The sequence below is a fragment of the Sorex araneus genome, chromosome 5 (genome assembly GCF_027595985.1).
Source record: "Sorex araneus isolate mSorAra2 chromosome 5, mSorAra2.pri, whole genome shotgun sequence".
In the NCBI taxonomy this organism is placed as follows: Eukaryota; Metazoa; Chordata; class Mammalia; order Eulipotyphla; family Soricidae; genus Sorex; species Sorex araneus.
This window is the reverse complement of record NC_073306.1, coordinates 132023651-132045406: the sequence shown is the minus strand read 5'-3', so window position 1 is coordinate 132045406 and position 21756 is coordinate 132023651. Positions and strand designations below refer to the sequence as shown.

The 21756-nt window shown below is 61.0% G+C and overlaps 2 protein-coding genes across 6 annotated transcripts in view; both read left to right on the top strand.

Annotated features, from left to right (window-relative positions):
• Positions 1-6402, top strand: part of PTGIS (prostaglandin I2 synthase) — a 40049-nt gene extending 33647 nt beyond the window's left edge. The window contains exon 10 of the mRNA XM_055139364.1: positions 2936-6402. Within this exon, the coding sequence (XP_054995339.1) occupies positions 2936-3080 (145 nt within the window). The 3' untranslated portion in view covers positions 3081-6402. The remainder of the gene's footprint in view (positions 1-2935) is intronic.
• A 9530-nt stretch (positions 6403-15932) lies between these two features.
• Positions 15933-21756, top strand: part of KCNB1 (potassium voltage-gated channel subfamily B member 1) — a 104897-nt gene continuing 99073 nt past the window's right edge. For all 5 annotated transcript variants that reach the window (XR_008630203.1, XR_008630204.1, XR_008630202.1 and 2 more), the window contains exons 1-2: positions 15933-16046; positions 17433-18164. Coding sequence is in view for 1 of the 5 variants with exons in the window: in XM_055138483.1 (XP_054994458.1) it covers positions 17598-18164 (567 nt within the window). In the remaining 4 variants the exon portion in view is untranslated. The remainder of the gene's footprint in view (positions 16047-17432; positions 18165-21756) is intronic.

Genomic DNA, 21756 nt, shown 5'->3' with positions numbered 1-21756 from the left:
GAGTCTGGGGTCGAGTCCCAGCACCCAGCACCCAGCACAGCAGACGTGGGGCTGTGGTGTGGTGGGGCCAGCTATCTACAGCTGCCACCCAGACCCAGCACCTGCCCAAACACCCTCATTCCCTTCTGCGTGTTTGTGGGGCTGAGCACCCACCAGTCTCTTCCTGGACCCCAGGCTCGGGTTCCAGCATCACAGACAGGACCACGTTTGTTTGCTTTTTCCTTTTATCTTTGTCTTTAGGGGGTGGGGTGCGGGGTGGGCTACACCCAGTGGTGCTTGGGGGAGAGTCCTGGCTCCGTGCTCAGGAGACAGCCTTGGCAGTGCTCGTGGGACCATTTGTGGTGCTGGGGATTGTGCTGGAGTTGTCTGAAACGGCCACGTGCCAGGCAAGTGCCTTGCTCCCTATGCCATCTGTCACTCTGTCCTTCTCGGCCCCAAGTCCTGGTAGCCAGGGGACCTTCGGTGACTTTTCCTACTCTAAGCAGGAAGCTGGTCCTGACCACAGCACAGAGAGGTCCGACAGATGAGGTGGATCCGAGTAGGAACCCAGCTGGTCTCGGGCCGGCTTGGCTGTCGTGCCGTCATGGTCATTGTTATTTCCAGCATGCCGGCATCAGGCGGAGCCAGCGGGCACGTTTGGTCATCATGTCCCTCGAAGTCACGAGCCCACAGGGGGTGTGAGGAGACAACAGGAGCCAGTACAAAGATGCCATCAGATGTGGGGGGACATGGCCCTCGGGGCGTGCACACAGGAGGCGCCCCACAAACACGGGCTTCCCTTCCCACCTGGGTTGGATGGTGGAGGGAGGTGAGGGGTGAGAAGTCCCCGAAATCCAGCCCTGGAATGAGGATTGCGTTCCCCCTCCATACACACGCCAGCCCGGGGAGCGGAGGGCGTGGGCGGGGAGAGTGTAGGGGGCTGTGAGTGTGTGTGTGTGTGTGTGTGTGTGTGTGTGTGTGTGTGTGTGTGAATTCCTGCTCAGTGGAGTGTGTGTGAGAGAGAGAATTCCTTTTCAGTGTGTGTGTGTGTGTGATACCTGCTCAGTGTCCAAATATGTGTGAGAGAAAGTGTGTGTCAGATTGTGTGTGCATGTATGTGTGATTTCTGCTCAGTGTCTGAATTTGTGTAATTCCTTTTCAGTGTCTGCTTTGTGTGAGTGTGTGTGTATATATATATGTGTTTGTGTCAGTGTGTGTATATGTGTGTGTGTATAGGTGTGTGAGTGTGTGTATATATGAGTGTGTGAGTATATGTTTATGTGTGTGAGTGTGTTTATGTGTGTGTGTGTATATATGTGTGTGAGTGTGTGAATGTATGTGCATGAGTGTGTATATGTGTATATGTGTGTGAGTTTGTATATGTGTATGAGTGTGTGTGTGTATATGTGTGTATGTGAATGTGTATATATGAGTGTGTGATATGTTTGTGTGAGTGTGTGTATATGTGTATGAGTGTGTGTATATATGTATGTGTATGAGTGTGTATATGTGTGTGAGTGTGTATGTGTATGAGTGTGCGTGAGTGTGTGTATGTGTGTGTGTGTGTGCATGTGAGTGTTTGTGGATTCCTGCTCAGCTCGCTCCCGCCGGGAGACCGTTCTCACGCCCTCCCCCTGTTCCTCGCTGATGCAGTGACACATAAGCCCCTGTGAAACTCACCTTCCACCCTCCGTGCCCAGCGCTGTCAGTCACGCGGCAGCCAACTCTGGCGTTTCAGGCGGGCGTTGTGCTCAGCTGGGCTCCTCCCTCCTGCTGTCGCAGCCAGGCTGCGCAGAGACTCGTGCCGCCACGGGCTGGGCCCAGGTGTCCCTCAGAGCCCTCGGGCCCGTGTCTTAGCCCCGCTCATGCTAGAGCAGCTGCCTGCTGGGCCCGTCAGTGCGGGCTCTGGACAGGGTAGGTCGGGCAGGGCCCTGGCAGGGGTGCCAGAACCAAGCCCCGCTGCCAGGCACCTCCCTGTGTCTAATCGCCTCCAGTGCCGAGCTGGACCTCGCCTGCCCCCGGGAGGGATGGGGGCTGGGCCACGGGAAGCGATTTCCCGGCCACACTTCCTTATGGCACCCAGCCCCGGGCCCGGGCGTCGATTGAGATGCTCCAGCCTCATCTTCCTCTTCCCCGGTGCTTCTTGCCCAGATTCAGCCCTCACAGGTGCCCGGGTCACGGGGGCGGGCTGGGCACAGTAATGAATGGCCCAGACTGGTCCTGGCAGTGCCCGACGGCGGCTGCCCCAGGTAAGAGAAGGCGAGGGCAGGAGGCATTAACAGCAGACGAGGCTGCCACCCCGCAGATGGGCACAGGACACCTCGCACGCTCACGGGGCTTCCCGAAGACGGCCAGAGGGTGGGTGTATTCGGCCGTGGTCCCACATGAGGCGGTAAAGATGCCTGGAGAGGGGTGCATCTAAGCGTGCACGTGTGCTCATGTGTGTGCGTGTGTGCACCTGTGTGTACGTGCATATGTGTGTGTACATGAATTGTGCAAGTGCATGTGTATAGGTGCTCATACGTGTGTGTGTGTGCATGCGTGTGCACATGCGCCTGCTTTTTAGTTCACAGAGACACCCTATGAGTCAGCCACACCCCTGACTCCACACAGCGGGGCTGCCGGGCACAGAGAGGGCAGGTGCGATGGGGGTCAGGGAACCAGGCTCTGCTGCTGTGACGAGACCCCCTCCCTTCACTGCCTGGTGATACCCGAGGTCTGGTTCCCACGCACAGAGCACGGGGGGTGGGTGTCTCCCTCCTTGCAGAGATTCGGGGCCACATCCCCCACCTCCTGCCCCACGTCTGGCAGGAAGGTCTGGGGGTGCCACTTACACTAGCCTCCGGGGCAGGAGCTGGGCCCACTGCCCTCCCCACCAGCCCGGGACAGTCCGCAGAAGACGCTTGTTGCTTTCCTGCCTCACTGGCCCTCGCCCTCTCTCCTGTGCCCCCCGCAGATTTATATTCCTTGCGCTGACCCACCTGGACCTGGAGCTCCTGGCCCCGGATGAGGGGCTCCCCGTGTTTGACCCCAGCAGGTACGGCTTTGGCCTGCTGCAGCCGGCCCACGACGTGCGCATCCGTTACCGCCTGCGGCCCTGAGCCCCGGAGTCCGCGTTAGCACCCGCCAATGCAGCCGGCCCGGCCCCCCGGCCCCCCGGCCCCCCAACGCTTTGTGTCTGCTTCTGGGGCTGCAGCTCTGACCCCTGCCCTGCCAGCAGGCCCTCTTTCCTCCTTGCCCCCCTCGGGGAGGGGGCTGGGGGACGCTGGGCAGGTCAGCAGAGAAAGCTCGGGAAGCTCCACGGGGCAGTTGGACAGAGCTCCTGCTCCAGCCCAGCTTGTTCCCCTCGCCCCCCCCCCCCAGCGACTCCACGGCCCCCTCCCTGTGCCCCGAGAGGCCAGTGTCCCGGCTCTAGCCCTGATGGTCCGAGGGGGGCTGGCCTGGCACTAGCTCCGCCCTCCAGGCGTAGGTCAGCCCCAGCTCCAGGTGGCCGTGGCATCTGCGCCCCTGGGTGCCCCTCGCCAGGCTCTGTGCGTCTGTGTTCACGTGGGACGCTGGGGAAATGCCGGCTGGCACATGACAGGTGCACGCAGGCACTCCCCGCCCCCCACGGCGGCTGGCAGAGCGGGGCACGCTTCCAGAGCCCAGTCCCCGAGGGGGGTTTCCCAGTGCTGAGCTTCCTGGAGGCAGGAGGCGGTGGGGGTGGGAGGGAGGGGGGGGGCTTGGTGCCCACGGGCAGTCCCGAGCTCGCCGTGGGCCCCCTCCAGCCTGCAGCCGGCTTTGTTGGCCTCCACTTAAAGAGAAAAACAACACGCCCGTTCATTGCTGTTGTCTGTCTCTGGGAGCCTGGGTGGACGCCACGTGGCCAGCGTTGCCTGGGAAGTCAGCGGTGGTGTGTATCCCCAGCACCAGGGCTGAGACGTCCCCGCTGCCTGACCCCGGGTCTCCCCTGCCCCCCTGCACCCACCCCCTGGCACGGGGAGACACTGGAGCCTGAGACACCCCCTTAGATGCAGGAGGGCCCCTCGCCCGGGGGCAGCCTGTCCTGGGAACAGCAGCTCGGGGGTGGGGTCTGGGCTCTGCATCCCTGAGGGAGAAACGGCCGCTCAGGGGCCATTGGTGGCCTGGATCCCTCAGTCCTGTGTGTGGTGGCCCCGGGGTCCAGCAGAACTGACTCCTGCCTCTCCCTGCGTCTGGGAACGAGGGATGGTGATGCCCTCCTCCCAGAGGGGAGCAGAGAGAAAGGCCGAGACTGCACAGAGGACCAGAGAGGGCAAGGCACTTGCCCAGGGTCACACAGCTCTGAACCCAGCAGACAGACACACCGCTCAAGTAGTCAGGGCTGGCAGGCAGCTCTGCAAACCTGGGACACAAAGGGCAGAGGCTCTTGGAGGGGAAGTCGTGTTTGGTGTCAGAGAGCTGACAGAGCCAGAGGCACCCCTTGAGGCAATGGGTGATCTCACCACTACATGCATGCACACATGCTCACATGCATAGTACTCACACACATGCTCACACACATGCATACACATGCATGCCCACATGCAGTGCTCACATATATGCTCAAACATGTGTACACATGCATACACGCACAGCACTCATATATACACATGCATACCATGCTGACATGTGTAAACAAACATCTGCTTACATGCACACTGTCACACACATATTTACACACAGTTGCTCACATATATTTACACATACATGCATACACATGCTCACATCCCTACTTACATATACATACACACATACACATGTACCTGCATATGCACACATACACCTATATTCACACTTACAATTGCTCACATGTACATACACATACGTGCACTTACATATACATACATGCACACTTATATGCATACATACTCATATACACACATACATGCATGCTTACAAATAGACACAGTCAAATAGTTTCAGATACAAACATGCAACCATATACACACAGGCACACATACATTTACACGCAGACAATCATGCACACATACTCTCCTTGATACACCCCCAGGCATATACATAGACACATGCACACACATGCACACGCACACACTCACACACACAGGTCCTCGTGTCTCTTGCTGGAGGAGGAGAGTGGAATGGAGCTCTGCAGAGTTCCAGCTAATCTCCTCAGAGCAGAGAGCTGGGGGCTGGGGTCTTCCCTGGCCCTGAGCCTCCAGGCACCCCCAGGATTCCCAGACAGACACTGTGATTGGCAGGAGGCGGGATATCCCCAGGGAAACCCATCTTCACGCCTGGGTGACCCCCACTCCTGCCTGCTTCTTAACTCGGCAGGAAATCTGGGCTGGCAGCCTCCGGTGGGAGGAAGGAGCCGGTTTCCATGGCAACCCTCAGCCGCCTCCTCCCGGCTGGGAAGAGAAGGCAGAAGGGCGCAGAAATAGCTTCAGGAAGATGGGGTGTGCCGGGGGGAGTCCTCTGACATCCCCCTTCTGAATCAGGGCTCTGTTGCCACCGAGACTTGATTCTCAATGGTGTTCAGAATGGGCCGGGTGCCTTAAAGGGGCGCGTCCACGCTGCCCCCAGCTTTCAGAGGAGCTGGGCCCCAGCTGGCGGCCCCAGCTGGCGCGGGAGAAGCCACAGCAGAGCTCCGGAACCGCCCAGCCTCCCTGGTTTTCATCTTCATTGTTGTTCTTCCTTTGAAAAACGAGAAAGCTCCAGCCCCAAGAGGGCCAAGGGGGCTCTTCCCCCAGCTGAGCTGGGAAGACAGGACCTCCCTCGGCCATTGCGAGACCCCCCCCCCACAGGAAGACCGGGGCGCTGCCCTCCCTGGGGGCTCGCAGGCTTGTGTGTCCCGGGAAAGACGAGCTTAGCTGGACCTGACGGGGAGTGAGATTGGGCGTGTGGTCCTTCACCAGATCTTTCCCTTTAAAGAAGCTCGTGTCTCTCTCTCTCTCTCTCTCTCTCACACACACACACACACACACACACACACACAACACACACACCCCTCACATGTGTTTAAAAGGGAACTTTTTTCACCGCTGGGAACTGATGATATATATCACTCTCAGCCAAAAATAGAAAATGCCCGAGAAATCGATTTCCTGGGGAGGGGCCCCCAGGCGGGTCCCCCAAGGCGTGCAGCCAGAGAGAGCGGGCTTCCTCCTTCCCAAGGGGCAGTGGCCACGAGCTTCCTAGCTGATCCCCGGGGTGGCCCCAGGGCGGAGGGGGGCGGGCAGGGGGCAGGCTGGCCTCACGCAGCTGTCCTGGCCGGAGCTCCTGCTCAGCTTGCTTCCGGGTCCCCCAGGGGTCTCATGAGCTGATACACACCCACCTGCCCCTTCTCCAGGTGGAGAAAAGGGCTTCGAGAGGGCGTGTCCTGGCCCGAGTTGTCCGTGTTGCTTCCTTTGGCTAGAGACCATGTTTCTGTATCAGCGCTGCTAAGCCTGTGTTAATAAACCTTGTCTGTTTTCCTGCCGTGCTGCCGGTGAGAATGTTCTGGCTGGCGCTAAGTGCTCCAGTTGGAGCCGCCGGGGGAGTGCGGCGCAGACCAGAGGTGGCGGCTCTGCCCCGCGGGCGGTTTGCTTGGCAGCTGTGCCTGTAAAACGGAGCACCGTGTCCGGGAAGGGAGCCCAGGGCTCTGCCTGCCTCGAGGTCGGGTCTCCCTGGGGCGGCCCCAGCGCAGCGTGGGCTCTCACCTGAGGGCGGACAGACGGCAGGAGAGGATGGCCACGAGCCCCTCTAGAGGGAGCATGGGGCCCCAGGCCTGGCGGGGGGAGTAACACAGGGATCAGGCGCTTTCCTTGCCTGCAGCTGGCCCAGGTCTGACCCCCACACTCCAGAGGGTCCCCTGAGCACCGCCAGGGTTGATGCCTGAGCACAGAGCCAGGAGTAAGCCCAGAGCATCAACTCCCCCCTGCCCCATATGAAGGAGGGCTCGGGCACGTGCGGCCGCCTCCTGAGAGCCTCTCGCGTCTCATCCACGACCCTGCGACCCTGCCAGCAGCAGGAGGCACGATGAGGACGAGGTACACGGTCCCCGGCAAAGGGAACCCGGCAAGGAAAGGCATGCTGCCCGCCCTCGCTTGCACGCCCTCTGACCCAGGGATGCGCTGTTCCCAGCAAAAACGGAGGCGATGGGTGTGTGTGTATGCGAATTAATTCGAGAAAAGAGTAAAAAGAAAGCGGGCTTTTCCTCTCGACCCCTAAATGTTCCAGCTTGGTGGGGCTGGGTTTGGCGGTAAGGGGCGGACGGGCACCTTGAGGTGGCAGCAACGTCCACTCAGCAAGCCTCTCGGATACAGGACACAAGAGCTGTGGCATCTACATAGTCCCCACCCCGGGCTCCTTCCTGCTGGTCCCCCCCCAGCCTCTGTTACCAGTAGCCAGTAAGGCTGCTAGAACTCCAGCGGGTTTCTCCAGCTTCCTAAGAGTAGGAAGAGCAGAGAAGTGAAAAATCCTCTGCTTTCATCGATTGGCTAGAATGTAGTCACGTGGTGCTCCTTGCTGCAGAGGAGGCTGGGAAATGTAGTCCTTCTAGGAACCCGGGCTGTGCCCCCCTGGAGGGGGAAGGTAGCCAGGTCTGAGAAGTGTTTGTCACAGTGAGAGTCTAGTACAGGAGCAGGACGTGGTCTCCCTGACTGTCCCCTGTGTCAGAGCTCTGCAGCAACAGAACTTTGGCCGCGTGCCATTCACAGCAACGCCAGAAGGACTCAGTTTCCTTTGGCCAGGTAAGGACGTTAAGAAGTAACGGCGTGAGTCTACAGAAGAACGTCTTGGTGCCCTGCCTGCGGAAACGTGAGTTCAGTATCAGAACGACATGGCCACCCAGAGGTCAGTAGCTGCCCCAGTGTGGAAGCCACTCAGCGCCACTGGCCGAGTAGGTCAGCAGAGTGTGGGGACGAGAGCGACAGTGACAGCCCCCAGAGGCTGTGCTGGGTCCTGGAGCACTGCCGAGTGTGCCTCCCTCTGGGAAAAAAAATTAAAAACAAAATGTTTAGGGACAAAAGGGTGTGACGTGATCCTCAGGTGAAGGGGGTTGTCTGAGGGTGTGAATGCCAGCGGCTGGGGACCAAATCCCTGGGCCTGGCGGAGTAGCACAGGGATGGAGAATACCTGGTTCACCAGGTCTGCAGCCCTGAGTTTGAATCCCCGCCCTGGCAACCCGGCTCTTTAGCCGTCCCTGTGCCACAGCAGTTTCCAGCCACGTTGCAGCCAGGCACGTGTGGCACCACTGAAAGGGGAGTGACGCCCGACAAGCACCCCAGCCAGAAAGATGTGTGAGTACCACGACCAGGGAGCGGTCACCATGGCCCGGCCAGCAGGTGTGAGCACCATGGCCATGTCCCACAGGGGGCGCCACTGAGACATGTGTGCTTGGACTGAGCGCAACTCCCTGGAAACACTCAAGGCCGGGCTGGAGCGATTGCACAGCGGGGAGGTCGTTTGCCTTGCACGTGGTCGACCCGGGTTCGATTTCCAGCATCCCATAGGGTCCCGCAAGAGCACCGCCGGGAGTAATTCCTGAGTGCAGAGCCAGGAGTGACCCCTGTGCATCGCCGGGTGTCACCCCAAAAAAACCAAAACACTGAAGTACAGACCTTGGTGAGCACGGCGGCTGAGTGTGCCAGCACCCCAGCCCGATGTGCGAGCTCCCACCCCCCCCACACCCCCTCTAGCACCGCACTGCAGCCAGGAATATGAGAGACACTCCCCCTTCATTGCAACACAACGATGATGAAGATGAGGGAAGTGGTGGGGGGGAGGAGGGGAAGAAAATAAAGAGCAAATCTTCACCTTGGGCAACACTTCACCTTACCTGCCCTGCTATCCCCCAGCTTATGAAAGAGAGACACCCCCTGCCCTCACTCTCCCGGGGGCAGGGGGAAGCAGCCAGAGCTCTGACAAACCTTCCAAACTCCGCCTACGGGGGCAACAGGCTTCAGGGCCCATCTGGAACCAGCACACCCGTTAAAAACTCTTCCATGCACTTGACATCAAGCTCAGACTCAAACTCTTTCGACCTTCATCGCTCTCCTCTGTCCACGTGCTGCTCTGGTGCCTGTCCCTTCCCAAAGCGTCCAACCACACCCCTGCCCCCGGGCTCTGTCTGCACCCCGTCTTGGCTCACACCCTCCACCCCAGCCTTGCAGGGCTGTGGCTGACCCCCAAGTATCTGAGCTCACCCTCACGGAGCCTCCTGGTGCCCTGGACCTGAGGTGGTTGTTCCCACATTCCACCTCTTGTGTGTGTGTGTGTGTTTAAATTTTAATGAACCACTTGCCCACACGGCAGAGCCTGGCAAGCTCCCCATGGCATATTCCATATGCCAAAAACAGTAACAAGAAGTCTCACAATGGAGATGTTACTGGTGCCCGCTCAAACAAATCGATGAACAACAGAACGACAGTGCTATAGTGTTAATGAACCACCATGAGATCCAGTTACAGATTTACAAACGTGCATAATGACATTTTGGTCCTACAGTGTTGGAGTACCCATTTGTCCATCCGTGCCCATTCTCCACCATCAATGTCTCTAGTATCCTTCCCGCCACCCCACTCCTTCGCCCCCTCACCCCTCCCACCCCCGCCTCTGTGACAGGCACCTTCCCTCTTTCTTTCCTCAGTGTCACAGTTTGCAAGACAGGTAGTAAGCAGCCATCATGTTTGGGCCCTAGTCTACTTTCCGCACGCATCTCCCACCCCGAGCGAGCCCTCCAAGTGTCGTTGACTTAGTAGTCCCTTCTCCATCCCACCTGCCTTTCCCCTCCCCCAGCACCTGAGATGGGCTTCCAAGCCGTGGAGCCACCCTCCTGGCCCTGATCTCTACTGTCCTTGGGTGTGAGTCTCCTGTTATGTTGCTCCACTTCTTGTTCCCTTGGCCGCTGCCCTTTGAGTTGGTTCGCCCCGAGTCCGGAAGGTCAGCTCCAGGAGGACACGAGGCTCAGCTGTTGCCACAGCAGACCACAGGGCTTGGTGGTGCCTCGCGGCTGGGCCCACAGGGACCGAGTGACTGGATGGGCGAGTCTGTTGTTCCGTCTGGACAAGGAGAAGTGAGCGAGGATCTGGAGCGGGCCTGGGACCTTGTCACACTCGTGCTTTGGAACACCGTCCCCGGTGGGGCCCGGGACACTCCTCCTCGCTCTGGTGGTGTCCCGGGGGCTGTGGGGTGCACTGCCGCCCCGAGCACTGGGTGAGAGGAGGCATAAAGCAGGAAGGGGGGCGGGAAAGGCGGCCGCGGAGCTCAGCAAGGGTGGACAAGGGCAGCGGGGGGCAGGCAGAGGCCCCCAGAGGGCAGAGCTGGGTTTTATTTTATTTATTTATTTTTTGCTTTTTTTGGTCACACCTGGCGATGCACAGGGGTTACTCCTGGCTCTGCACTCAGGAATTACCCCTGGCCGTGCTCAGGGGACCATATGGGATGCTGGGGGTTGAACCCGGGTTGGCCGCGTGCAAGGCAAACGCCCTACCCGCTGTGCTATCTCTCCAGCCCCCAGAGCTGGATTTTAATGAAATATTATCTTAGGAGAATCTGTTCATTAGCTTTGGATGCCGGTGACTTCGATTCCCTCCTCGTGCTGACTAGACACTTTTCTTCTGCATCTTGGAGTTCCCTGGCTCGTGGGTGGGGGAGGAATATTAGTTTACCTCTAGCCGCTCGGCGGGGACCCTGTGCTCAGTCCCTCCTCGCCTGCCCGCAGCTCCGCAGGGTTTGCCCACAGGACTGGGACTCAACGGCTTGGCCAAGCCTGGCCGCAGGAGGCGTCAGGACATCTGCCGGGTTCCCTCCGCCCGCGGCACCCACATCCCCTCCAGAGACGCGGCCCAGGCTTCCAGCAGAGCATTCTAGAGAGCAAAAACTCCTAAATGTTAGGTGGATGGTTGAGTAAGTGGGTACGCTCATGGGTGGGTGGGCTGGTGGGTGGACGGGTGGGTGGCTGGCGGGGGGAGTGAGGAGTGGATAGTGGCATGAATGTCTGGAGTGCACAGAATAGTTGTAAGGCACAGAGATGGGTGAATGCATAGATGGGTGGGTGGGCGGGTAAACTGATGGCATATATATATATGCGTATATATGTAGATGGGTGCATAATTGCACAGGTGAGTAAATGAATGGGCGTAAAGATGGCTAATGGGTGAAATGCAAGGATGATGGGAACAAATGGATTAGTAAGTGGGTGAGATCATGGGTCAGTGGGTGAGTAGGCAGATAGCGGTGGGTGTGCAGATGAATAGTGTGGTGGGTGCAGAGTGGTTGTGTAAGTGGATGGTTGGGTGATAGGCAGGTGACGTGTAACAAATGGGAAGAAGAATGGACAAAAACGTTGGGGCCAGTCAGTCTACCAGGCTCATCCATTTACCAGGACCCTCGGGCGGAACCCCCAGGTGTGATGAGAGAATCAAACAAGCACAAAAGAAGCACTAGAGTTGGACACCAGGCCACCAAGGGTCACCCTTGGTTCATAGGTCTTCTCTGTCTAAGACCCCCGCACTCCCATGGGAGAGAGCTAGAAAGAACCTCCAAGGCCTCGCGGGAGAAGCGTCACCTACGGTGCCCGAATGCAGACACACGCGTCAGGGCTGTCTATGGTACCACAGCCGCCAAGGGTGCAGGCACGGCCCTCAGCGCCGGAGACGCCTGATCTCATCAGCCCCTCCAGCACCCCGGGGAGGCGGCGCCTAAGCCCAGTTCATCAACACCAGAGCCACAGGCAAGAAGGTGAGGGTCCTAGCGAACGGGAAAATCGCTGGGGCAGGGGCAAGGCCAGCTGTCCTTAGAAGGTTCAGGAACACCACGCCAATGAGTGTGACCTCCCTTCCGCACCCCCACAGCAGACGCTGCGGCCAGGAGCCCTGATGTACCACCCCCCACCTCCCCACCCCCCTCCCCCCGAGCAGCTTGAGTCATCCGTGACCCCTGTGAGCATCACTACAGCTCGGGAGGGAAGTGGGTGCCGGCGGGTGGGCGGTGGGGGGTGGTGGGGGGGTGGGGAGCAGATGTCATAAGTGACATCCACTCAGAGATCAAGATTTCCCGCCACCCACATGAAGCCATTATTCCTCCTCAGGGGTCCGGGGACAGGCCAGGGGATTAATTAGCCTTGCTTCCTGCCCCGGAGTCCCGAGAAACCCGAGCAGGACACTCAGCGGGGCCATGAATAAGTCATGGCCGGGCCGGGAGCGCGAGCAGAGGACGGCCAACGGGCACGCTTCTTGCCAGCAGCCGGGGCTGGGGGTCACTTGTGTTTACAGGGACAGACTGGGCCCAGTTGACCTCACCCAGCCCCGGGGAAGGAAGGTCGAAATCCTCCCCAGCGGGCAGGGCGCCAGAGGAGGGCCTGAGTGGCTCCCGGATGGATAACGGATGTATAACGAGGGGCATTGCCTTTAAAAACGAGGAGGCTGTGGGCCACTTGAGGTGGGGGAGGGTGAAGATGCATCCCACACTCAGCCGACCCTGGTTCCCTTCCCAGAACTGCGTGTGGCCCCCGGGCATGGCTGGGCGCCACCTTGGGGGCTCCTGAGCACTGCCATGGGGGCTGGGGCATGCTCCAGCGCTGCACCTGAGCAGCATACCGACCTTGGCACCTTGCACTGAACCCCAAGCTGGGCCTCCTGGGCACGGCTCGGGAGCCCCTCCACCCCCCAAAATTCAATTTTTTGTTGTTGTTTGTTTTGGGCCACACCTGGCGATGCTCAGGGGTTCCTCCTGGCTCTGCACTCAGGAGTCACTCTGGGCGGTGCTCAGGGGACCCTGTGGGGTACTGGGGATGGAACCGGGTCGGCTGCACGCAGGAGAAGCGCCCTCCCCACTCTAGTACCGCTTCAGCCCCCTCAACTCTTACTCAGCCCCCTCAACATGCCGAGTTGTGTTGTTGTTTCGCCTCCTCTAAGTTCATTTTCTTCGGGTCCTGTTTAAGTGCACTGTAAAGGGACAGTAAACTTCTATTAGTGGAGACCGAATTGCTGTTATGGGCTCTTAGGGGCATAAAAACAAAATCACAACTCTATTTGGTTTGGGGAAAGGGGGGGACCTAGCGGGACAGTTCAAGTGACGGAGTACACGCCTAGCACAGTGACGGAGCACAATGGATTCCTGGCACTGCATGGGCCCCTAAGCACCCTCGTGTGCAGCTCTGGTGGCCCCTGTGCACCACCGCCAGGCCTGCACCCCTGACCCAAGCACTGCCAGACGGAGCACGGGTGGGAGTGGCCCCTACAAAAGGGGGGTCTTAGTACTTCAGGTAACTGGAGAGTCCAGGAAATGCAGCTTCAGGTGTGGCTAAATCCAGGAACCTTTTTTTTTGGCTTTTGCTTTTTGGGTCACACCCGGCAGTGCACAGGGGTCACTCCTGGCTCTGCACTCAGGAATTACTCCTGGCGGTGCTCGGGGGACCCTATAGGATGCTGGGAATCGAACCCAGGTCAGCCACATGCAAGGCAAACGCCCTCCCCACTGTGCTATCGCTCCAGCCCCCACCCGGGAGCCCTATGACACAGATAGGTTCGGTTTTATGCTCAGATGGATTTTTCTCCTCACCTCTCAGGGCAGCAGGGAGTTCTATAAAATGGAGGCCAGGTGCTTTTCAAATAGCTGATAATTTTTTTTTTTTTTGAGACAGCAAGCATTGCAAGTTGAGCACTGTGCAGTGCTGGGGACACAGAGATTGCAGCGTTTCCTGTTTGCAAGGAGCGTGGGCTTCAGTGCACACACGCGAGCCAGGCGAGCGAGGAGAATGAGAAAAGGGGCTTGAAAGGGGTCTGCTGGGACAAGTGGTGGCCACTGAGAACTGGAGAGCCACGAAGGGCCCGTGGACGCCAGGGCCAGTGTGGCTGTGTAGACACAGCCGCTCTACCCCAGAAAGGTTGGGCCCACCACGTGCACGAGCTTCTCTCGTTCTTTGAGAGAACCAGAAATCAGGCCGTCAACTCCTCTGTTGTGAAGTAGTGATGCAGATGAAGAGAAAAAGTATGGTGGGCGCCAAACAATGCAAGTCCTCAGACCACAACTCAGAGCCGCTGCTTATGGGAATCCCAGAAGGCTGGAGCCATGTGATATCATGATATAGCCGCCATTCCTTCGGGGGGAATATATATATGTACACATATATATATATGTATATATATATATATGTGCTGCATGAGACCATGAATCATCTCAGAAAAGATGAAGGCAATTACCCTGCTCTTTGTAAATCTCATTTCTGTGTTCCCTCCTGCACCCTGGCCTCTCCAGGTTCAGAGGTATATCTTACTCATGTTTCTTCCTCCCCGCCCCCCCACCTTGGTGTGGTTTGGGGGTCATACCTGGAGGTGCTCAGCCTTACTCCTGGCTCTGTGCTCAGGGGGTCACTCCTGGCAGGGCTTGGGGGACCCTGTGGTGCTGGGGATCAAACACAGGTCGATCACATGCAAAGCAAGTGCCCGACCCTGTGTCCTGTGGCTAGAGTAGCTCTTGGCTTGTGGTAGACACCCACCCACGAGGGGCTGAGAGCAGGGCCCGCTCCAGACCAGGAAATGCCTTTGCCTAATAATAAATGAACGTAGAACTTCTCAGCCTTGGTGCTATCAACATTCTGGCCTGGAAGAGTCTTTGAAGTGTGTGTGTGTGTGTGTGTGTGTGTGCATGCATGCGTGCGGGTGCTTGTTGGGGGTGGGGTGTCTTTCCTGTAGAGGGGAAGATGTTTAGCCGCCGCAGGCCTCTGCTCCACGAGATGATGGCATCTTGGACAAGGCTTCTAATGAAGAAGCGATGAGAAGTAAACAGATTAAAACTATGCAGTCATATATTATGTACAAACAGGCGTCTGTACAAATATTATGGATCTCTATGGAAACAAATGTCTTACTTTCAGAAAGAAAGAGAAGGGTGCAGAAGGTGAAGAACTTACCTGGGGCCTCTTTGCTTCGTACCTAGTTTTTCTCCTTCAGGATCTGGAGGGGTGTGTGCATGTGTATGTGTGTGTGTGGGGGGGGGGCAGTGCTGTGTCTTTGGCACCTGTTTATTTGTCATGCGGTACATGTGTGCCGAAAGAATGAGCAATTGTGGGGCCCTGTGGCAGCTCACTTGCTCTAGCCTGATAACTGTATTTGTTCTATCCCCACTCATTTCCGGGCGCTATTGGGTCCTGTCTCCCCCGTGGAACAGGGCCTGAGCGCACGGCTGGCCCTGGCCGAGAGGGAGCGCGCTACAGGCTCGAGGAACGAACTGGCCCCTCATTCTCCCATTCCCTCCCCGCGTTTTCTTCTCGCCCTCCCCCCTGCTCCGTTTTTTTTTTTTTTAAGCAATCATCACCCACTGCCACGTTGCCTATTTATCTGCCGATTACAGAGTTGGGGTCCGCCTTCGCGCAGGAGATGCTGAAATTCGGCTCTGGAGACTCTGGAGGGGAAGCTCGGGAAAGCAAGGGTTATTTAAATTTTCCGTCTGCCCCCCCTCCCTCCCTCGCCATTCCCCCCTCCTGCTCCTCACACACACCCCGCCCCCCTCCAGCGCCCATCACGGAGTGACATCCTCGGAGACTTTCTCGCGCTCGGCCCCCGGCCGGCTCCATGCCCGCCCCGCGCGCGCGACAGCCCTGCCCGCCGCGGACGCTGGCCCCGCGCGCTGACCGCAGCCGGGCGGCCGCGGCGGGGGCCCGGGCGGGCGGCGGGGTCCCGGGCGGGCGGCGCGGGGCCCGCCGGCGTCCCCCCGCGGGGCCGGGCAGGCAGGAGTTAAGCGGCGCGCGCGCCGGCGACCCGCAGGTGGCGCCGTCCGCCTCGGTGCCCGACTCCGGGCGCTCCGAAGTGCGGGACAGAACCGCGGCGCGAGCGGAGCCGGAGCTCAGCCCCGACTTGTTGATCGCGTCCACGCCGCCGCGGGAGCAGCCGCCGCGGCAGGAGGAGCCGCCGGCGGCGCCGCCCGGGCCCGTCCCGCCGCCCGCGCCCCCGGCCCCGGGGAGCCCGTCCCGGCCCCGCGCTGCCCGCGGCCCCGGCGCGTCGCCCGCCCGGCCGGCGTAGGCCGGGCCCAGTCCGGCCCCGGGTCCGCCGCTGCCCGCGGGCGGGGGCGCCCGGGCGGCCGGGGCGATGCGCGGTCCCTGGCCCCGGGAGGCGGCCGCCCTGGGGGTAAGTGCCGCGGGGACGCGGGGTGGGGGGACCCGCCCGCCGCGCCTCGGCCTGTCGCTCTGCGGGGCTCCGGGGCGCCGGGCTCGGGGGCGGGGGGCGCGCGAGCCCGGGCAGGGGCCTGGGGCGGGGGGAGGGGGACGCGCGTTCCTGCTTGTGGGGCGGAGGGAGAGGGCGTGAGCCTCGCCAGCCGGAGGGCTCGGGGGAGCCCCAGAAATCACCAGTGCGCAGCCGGAGGAGGGCACGTTTTGAAAAGGCCAGAAAATTCAGCCCGTTTCCCCGCCTCCCGCCTCCCCCACCCCTTCCCTTCCAAGCCCCGGGAAAGGCGCAGAACCCAGAGTTATAAAAAGCCATAGCAGAAGAGGAGCGAGCAGGAGGAGGAGGACGAGGACGAGGAGGAGGAGGAGGGGGTGGAGGGGGAGGAAGAAGAGGAGGGAGAAGAGGAGGAAGAGGAGGAGGAGGGGAGGCGGCGGGGAGGAGGTGGGGAGGAGAGGAGGAGGGAGAAGAGAAGGGAGAGGAGGAAGAAGAGAGGGAGGAGGAGGAGGAGGAGGGGAAGAGGAGGACGGAGCAGGTGGAGTCCTAGGACTGTGCGCGCCCCTCCTGCGGTGAGGTTGGGGTGCGGAGGGAGGGGCGGGACCCTGCTCCGAGCTGGGCTTCACGCCTTCAGGGCGCATTTGATGGCTGGGGCAGCCTGAGAGCCGTGCTCCCGCGGCTGGGGGAGAGGGGTCGCTCCGGGACAGCGAGAATGTCGTGACCACCCCGTCTGTCGTGACCTCCGACAGGTTGGCACCTACACACACACACGCGCGCGCGCGCGCGCGCGTACCCGCCCCGCACATTCCCCGCGACCTTTCAGGGCTTTGGAAAAAAGCAAACTCATTGCCACCCCCTGATCCTCAAATCCTAATTCTCTCGGAAGCAGGAAAAGAGAAGTCTTTTTTTTTAGGGGGGGGCAAAGTTTTTCAAAGCAGCGTCCCCGCCCCCCATCCTCCCGGTGGCGGGCCCCGGCCTCGCCTCGACGGGGAGCCCCGGCAAGCCGCGGGTTTCAGCACTCGAAGGGGCGGACAGCGCCCCGGGCGGCGGGGTGGGTCCTGGCGGCTGCGGCCGGGGTGGGGCCTCCCGGGTGCCCGGAGCCTCTGGGGGGCCCTTTCCCCGTCCGGGGAGGGAGCGGCGGCCCCTCCTCCCGTGCCCAGATGGGGCGGACTTCAGCACCCGCAGGAAAGACAGCGCCCGGCCTTTGGGGGGCCCGCCCCACGCCTGAGCCGCTTAAGCGCGGGGAAGGTCAAGGCCGGTGCGGGCGGGCGGGCGGGCGGGCGGGGGCGGGGAGGTGGCGCGGGGCGGTGCCAGCGGGGCCACTCGCTGACCCGCGTCCCGCTTTCTGGCCCGCAGCCGTCGGGATGGAGGTGAGAGGCCGGCGGTGAGGCGCGCCCGCGCGGCCCCCTGCGCTCTCGGCTGCCCGCAGCGCTCCCGGCCCCCCGCCCCCGCAGCGGCCACCTCGGCGTCCCGTGACCGCGGCCTCGGGGGGCAGGGGGGGCGGGGGCGGCCGGACCAGCGATGCCGGCGGGCATGACGAAGCATGGCTCGCGCTCCACCAGCTCGCTGCCGCCCGAGCCCATGGAGATCGTGCGCAGCAAGGCGTGCTCGCGCCGCGTGCGCCTCAACGTGGGCGGGCTGGCGCACGAGGTGCTGTGGCGCACGCTGGACCGCCTGCCCCGCACGCGCCTGGGCAAGCTGCGCGACTGCAACACGCACGACTCGCTGCTCGAGGTGTGCGACGACTACAGCCTCGACGACAACGAGTACTTCTTCGACCGCCACCCGGGCGCCTTCACGTCCATCCTCAACTTCTACCGCACCGGGCGCCTGCACATGATGGAGGAGATGTGCGCGCTCAGCTTCAGCCAGGAGCTCGACTACTGGGGCATCGACGAGATCTACCTGGAGTCCTGCTGCCAGGCGCGCTACCACCAGAAGAAGGAGCAGATGAACGAGGAGCTCAAGCGCGAGGCCGAGACGCTCCGGGAGCGCGAGGGCGAGGAGTTCGACAACACGTGCTGCGCCGAGAAGCGCAAGAAGCTCTGGGACCTCCTGGAGAAGCCCAACTCCTCCGTGGCCGCCAAGGTGAGCCCGGGCGCCGGCGGGGGGCGGGGGGCGCCTGGATCCCCACAGTGGAGGCCCACGTGGCTCAGAACTCGGGCTCAGCCTCCCAGGACGCAGGGGCTGGAGGGAGCGCCCCGCCCTCTCTGGAGACCTGTTCGTAGGTTGCGGTCCTTCCACGCGCCAGGTCACAGTGGCCCCGTTTTATTGGAGAAAAAGGGAGGTTTGGAGTCTCTACTTAAGACCAACCCCCCCGCAGGGCCCTGAAATACCCGGAAGGGCGCAGAGGGGAGCCAGAAGCCCCGACAGGATGGAAGGGAACGGAGGTGGGATCGCCGACGTCACGTTCCCTTTGAGGGACAGACTCAGACCTGGGCTGGGGGGCGTGTGGCAGTGCTGACCCCTCCAGTGGCACCAGTGGCACCCCCTGCCCCCACTCTGCTTCAGGGCGGGGAAGAAAGCAGCTCGTGTGTGCACGTGCCTGCAGGACCTGGAGATGCTGCCGGGCTTTGAGCTTAAGTAGGGACCGTCGCCGGGGTGGGGTGCGCCCGCGTGCCCCCCGTCACAGGCAGTGGGGCTGGAGGAGCCGGTGGGCACCCGGTTCTTCCTGGCTTGTTCTTTATTTATTCGGAGAGTTTATTCCAAGAATGGCTTGCTGCAGCTTGTAAAGACGCCGTGACTGTGGGAAGAGGATGCAGATTTCCAAACGGGAGAGGGGGGAAAAATAATGAGGCAATGTGAAAAAAATAAAGCAGGAGAAGGAGGCAGGGATGTCAGAGGTGGGCCAGGCTGGGCTGCAAGGCCGGGTGCTCGGGGGCCAAGAGAGACGTGGGCTGGGGGCCCCTGCAGGACACTTCATGGGTGAACGAGCAAGTTCTGCGTGTCAGGCTGGATCTGAGCGGTCTGGGGTACGTGTGTCCTGCGTGATGGAAGAGGTTTCTGCGAGGTCGGTGGGGGGTGCCCAGATAAGAGAAGCACCAGTGTGGGAACTCGGAAAGACCGTGTTGAATAGAGCTTCCCTGGAGAGGCGGGCAGGGGGCAGGCCAGAGGAAAGGGACAGAAGACGCACCTCCTGCCCTCCTGCCTGCCCGCCTCTTTCAGGAAGCCTGGTGACCTGGGCAGCCCCTTGGCTGAGCATCGTCCTGCAGGACGGGGTCTGAAAGGGACCAGGGGCCCCTTTCCCCAGGTCCGGCAGCCCCAGGAGAGGTTCCTGGAGTAGGGGTGTAGAAGGGGTGCCCGGTAGGGAGGCAGGAAGGAGTTTCCCCCCTTCCCTGCCAACCCTAGAGAGAACTCAGAGGTCCGTGGCCTGCTTTCCTTTCTTCCTGAGACCGTGGGTCGCCACTGGTCAGATTCCCGCCCGGGTTTGCGTCCACAGAGCGTCTCGCAAGACAGAGCTGTTCCCCCTTAACCCGCTTAGAGGATCAGCAGACTTACTTGGCTATTTCCAGGCCTGACACAGGTCCCTCCCCACCTCGCCCCCCACTTGGACCCAGGCAGGTCTCTCTCTCCCTCTCTCCCCCGCTGTCTGGTGCCTGAGACGCGAGAGTCCAGGGCTGGGAGGGGGCCGGTCCCCCTCCCGGGGGAGATGCAGACAGAGGGCCGTGTTTGGGTTGGCATCTGGCAGCCGGAGTGGAGCTCAGGCTCGCGAGCAGCACTTCTGGGGAATAAACAACTTCCTCGCTCCCCTGGGCTAATCCACGGGCAGGGAGGCGCTCCGTGACCGCTCCGTGATCCCAGGCCCTGGCTGCAGACCCACAGCCCTGACAGATGGACAGTGCCGGCGAGGTGGCAGCCAGAGGCTGCCACAGGGAGGAGGGAGGCTCCTGCCTCCTCCAGAGAGACACTCGCTGCCCTTGATCCCCCCAGCGGCTTTGGACCAAGGAGAGCTTTGCCCACTTTGCTGCCGTCCACCTTCTTCACAGTGGGGAGGGCTCCGAGAGGTTAAGTAAGTTGCCACATGTCACACAGCAGCCGACAGGAGCGGGAAAGTCAAACTCGGGGGAGGGGGGAATCTGAAGTCTCCCTGTCCCCCGTGAGCCTGCTCCCACCCGTGCCCCTGCCATCCTTGCCCACACAGCAGCCAGCGCGAGCCTCTCAAACTGCAGACTGGATCACGTCATTCATCTGCTTAAAATCTTCCGGTGGCTTCTCATCACAGAGAATAACTCCCCAGCCTTTTCCCAGGGCAAGCCAGATTCCTGCTAAATCCAGCCTCCTGACCTCTCCGGCCTCTGCTCTGGGTTCCCCGGTTCAGGCTTGGCTACCCCCTGGCTGTTTCCTAAGCCATCAGGCTTAATCCTACCTCAGGACCTTTGTACTTGCTCTTCCATCACCCAGACTACTCATGCCCACTTGGCCTGGATCCTCCTCTTCGTTGGTCCCAAGAGCTTCTTCTGGAGGAATCTTGCTGACGCCTGTCTAGAACAGCCTTCCCCTTATTCTCCATACCTTGTGCCCCACCTTCCCCTGGGGAGAAGGGAAATGCCATTTTGAAATGACATTTGCTCCTCCCCCGTGGGAGGGAAGAGTGAGCCCCTGTGGGCGTTCCCTGCTCTGTCCCCAGCACCCATCACAATGCCGTCTCCCAGGGCGTGTGGAGGTCACTCCTTCCCCTGGACCCTGGGCTCTGGCTTCCTCCAGCCCTCCAGGCTGTGCCCACTCCTCCCCTGGCGTGGAGGTCTGGGCCCTTCTCAGCACGGACAGAATTCGTAGATAGCTGGGCAGACCGGGGCCAGCTCCTCGGTGTCTGCCCAGCGGGCAGCAGATTTGAGGGCAAGTTTGCAGGGTCACCAGGAAACCACGTCTGTCAGCATCTTGGAGCCGCGTCTGTGCCCGGGTGTCAGAGGGGCTTAGCCCTAGGCGCCCAGCGAGCCGTCCTGCCCTGAGCGGGGCGGCGGGTGCAGCGAGACTCCTTCCTCCCGGGGCAGGCAGGAGGCTGAGCTGTGCTCTGAATAATTGATGGGCTGTTCTGGCAACAGAGAAAACCCAAGCGCAGGCCCCGAGCCTTCGCTCTTAGGGGAGTGAAAATCAAAATCCATTAGCGAAAGACCACGTGATTGATTCTTGCCGGGAGGCCGGGGGCAGCCCCGTCGGGGGGCTGGGTGGAGGGGCCACGGCCGGGCGTCCTCGGTCCCCGGGAACTCGGGAAGGGAAGCGACGGGAGTATCGGCTCCCCGAAACGTCCCCCAGCTCATTCCCCGGTTTCCCAGGGGACGAGCTGATGGGGCCCGGCCAGGAGGGGCGGTGCCCGATCACCGCGGTGTCCCAGAAGCCCCGTCCACCCTCCCGGCAGCCCGCCTGCCACTCTGGGCTGCGAGCCACGAGGGCTTCCAGGAGGAGGAAGAACCACCATCCCGCCGGCAGGAATTTCCAAGGAAGCTGGTTGCAGCTTAAGGGCGCAGAGACACCACCAGGGCCCTAGATTCTTTTCTCCTCCTCAAACCCTGCAGGTGGGCGGGTGGCCAGGTGTGAAGCTTCGTGTCCCAGCTCCAGCCTTCCAACGTCCACGCCCGGCAGCCTACCTGCATTCTGCTCGTGCCTGAGAGGGGCGCCCTCGTCCACTTAGCACCCCATTGGGCAGGACCAGGTCACGTGCTCACACAGCACCCCTTGCTTA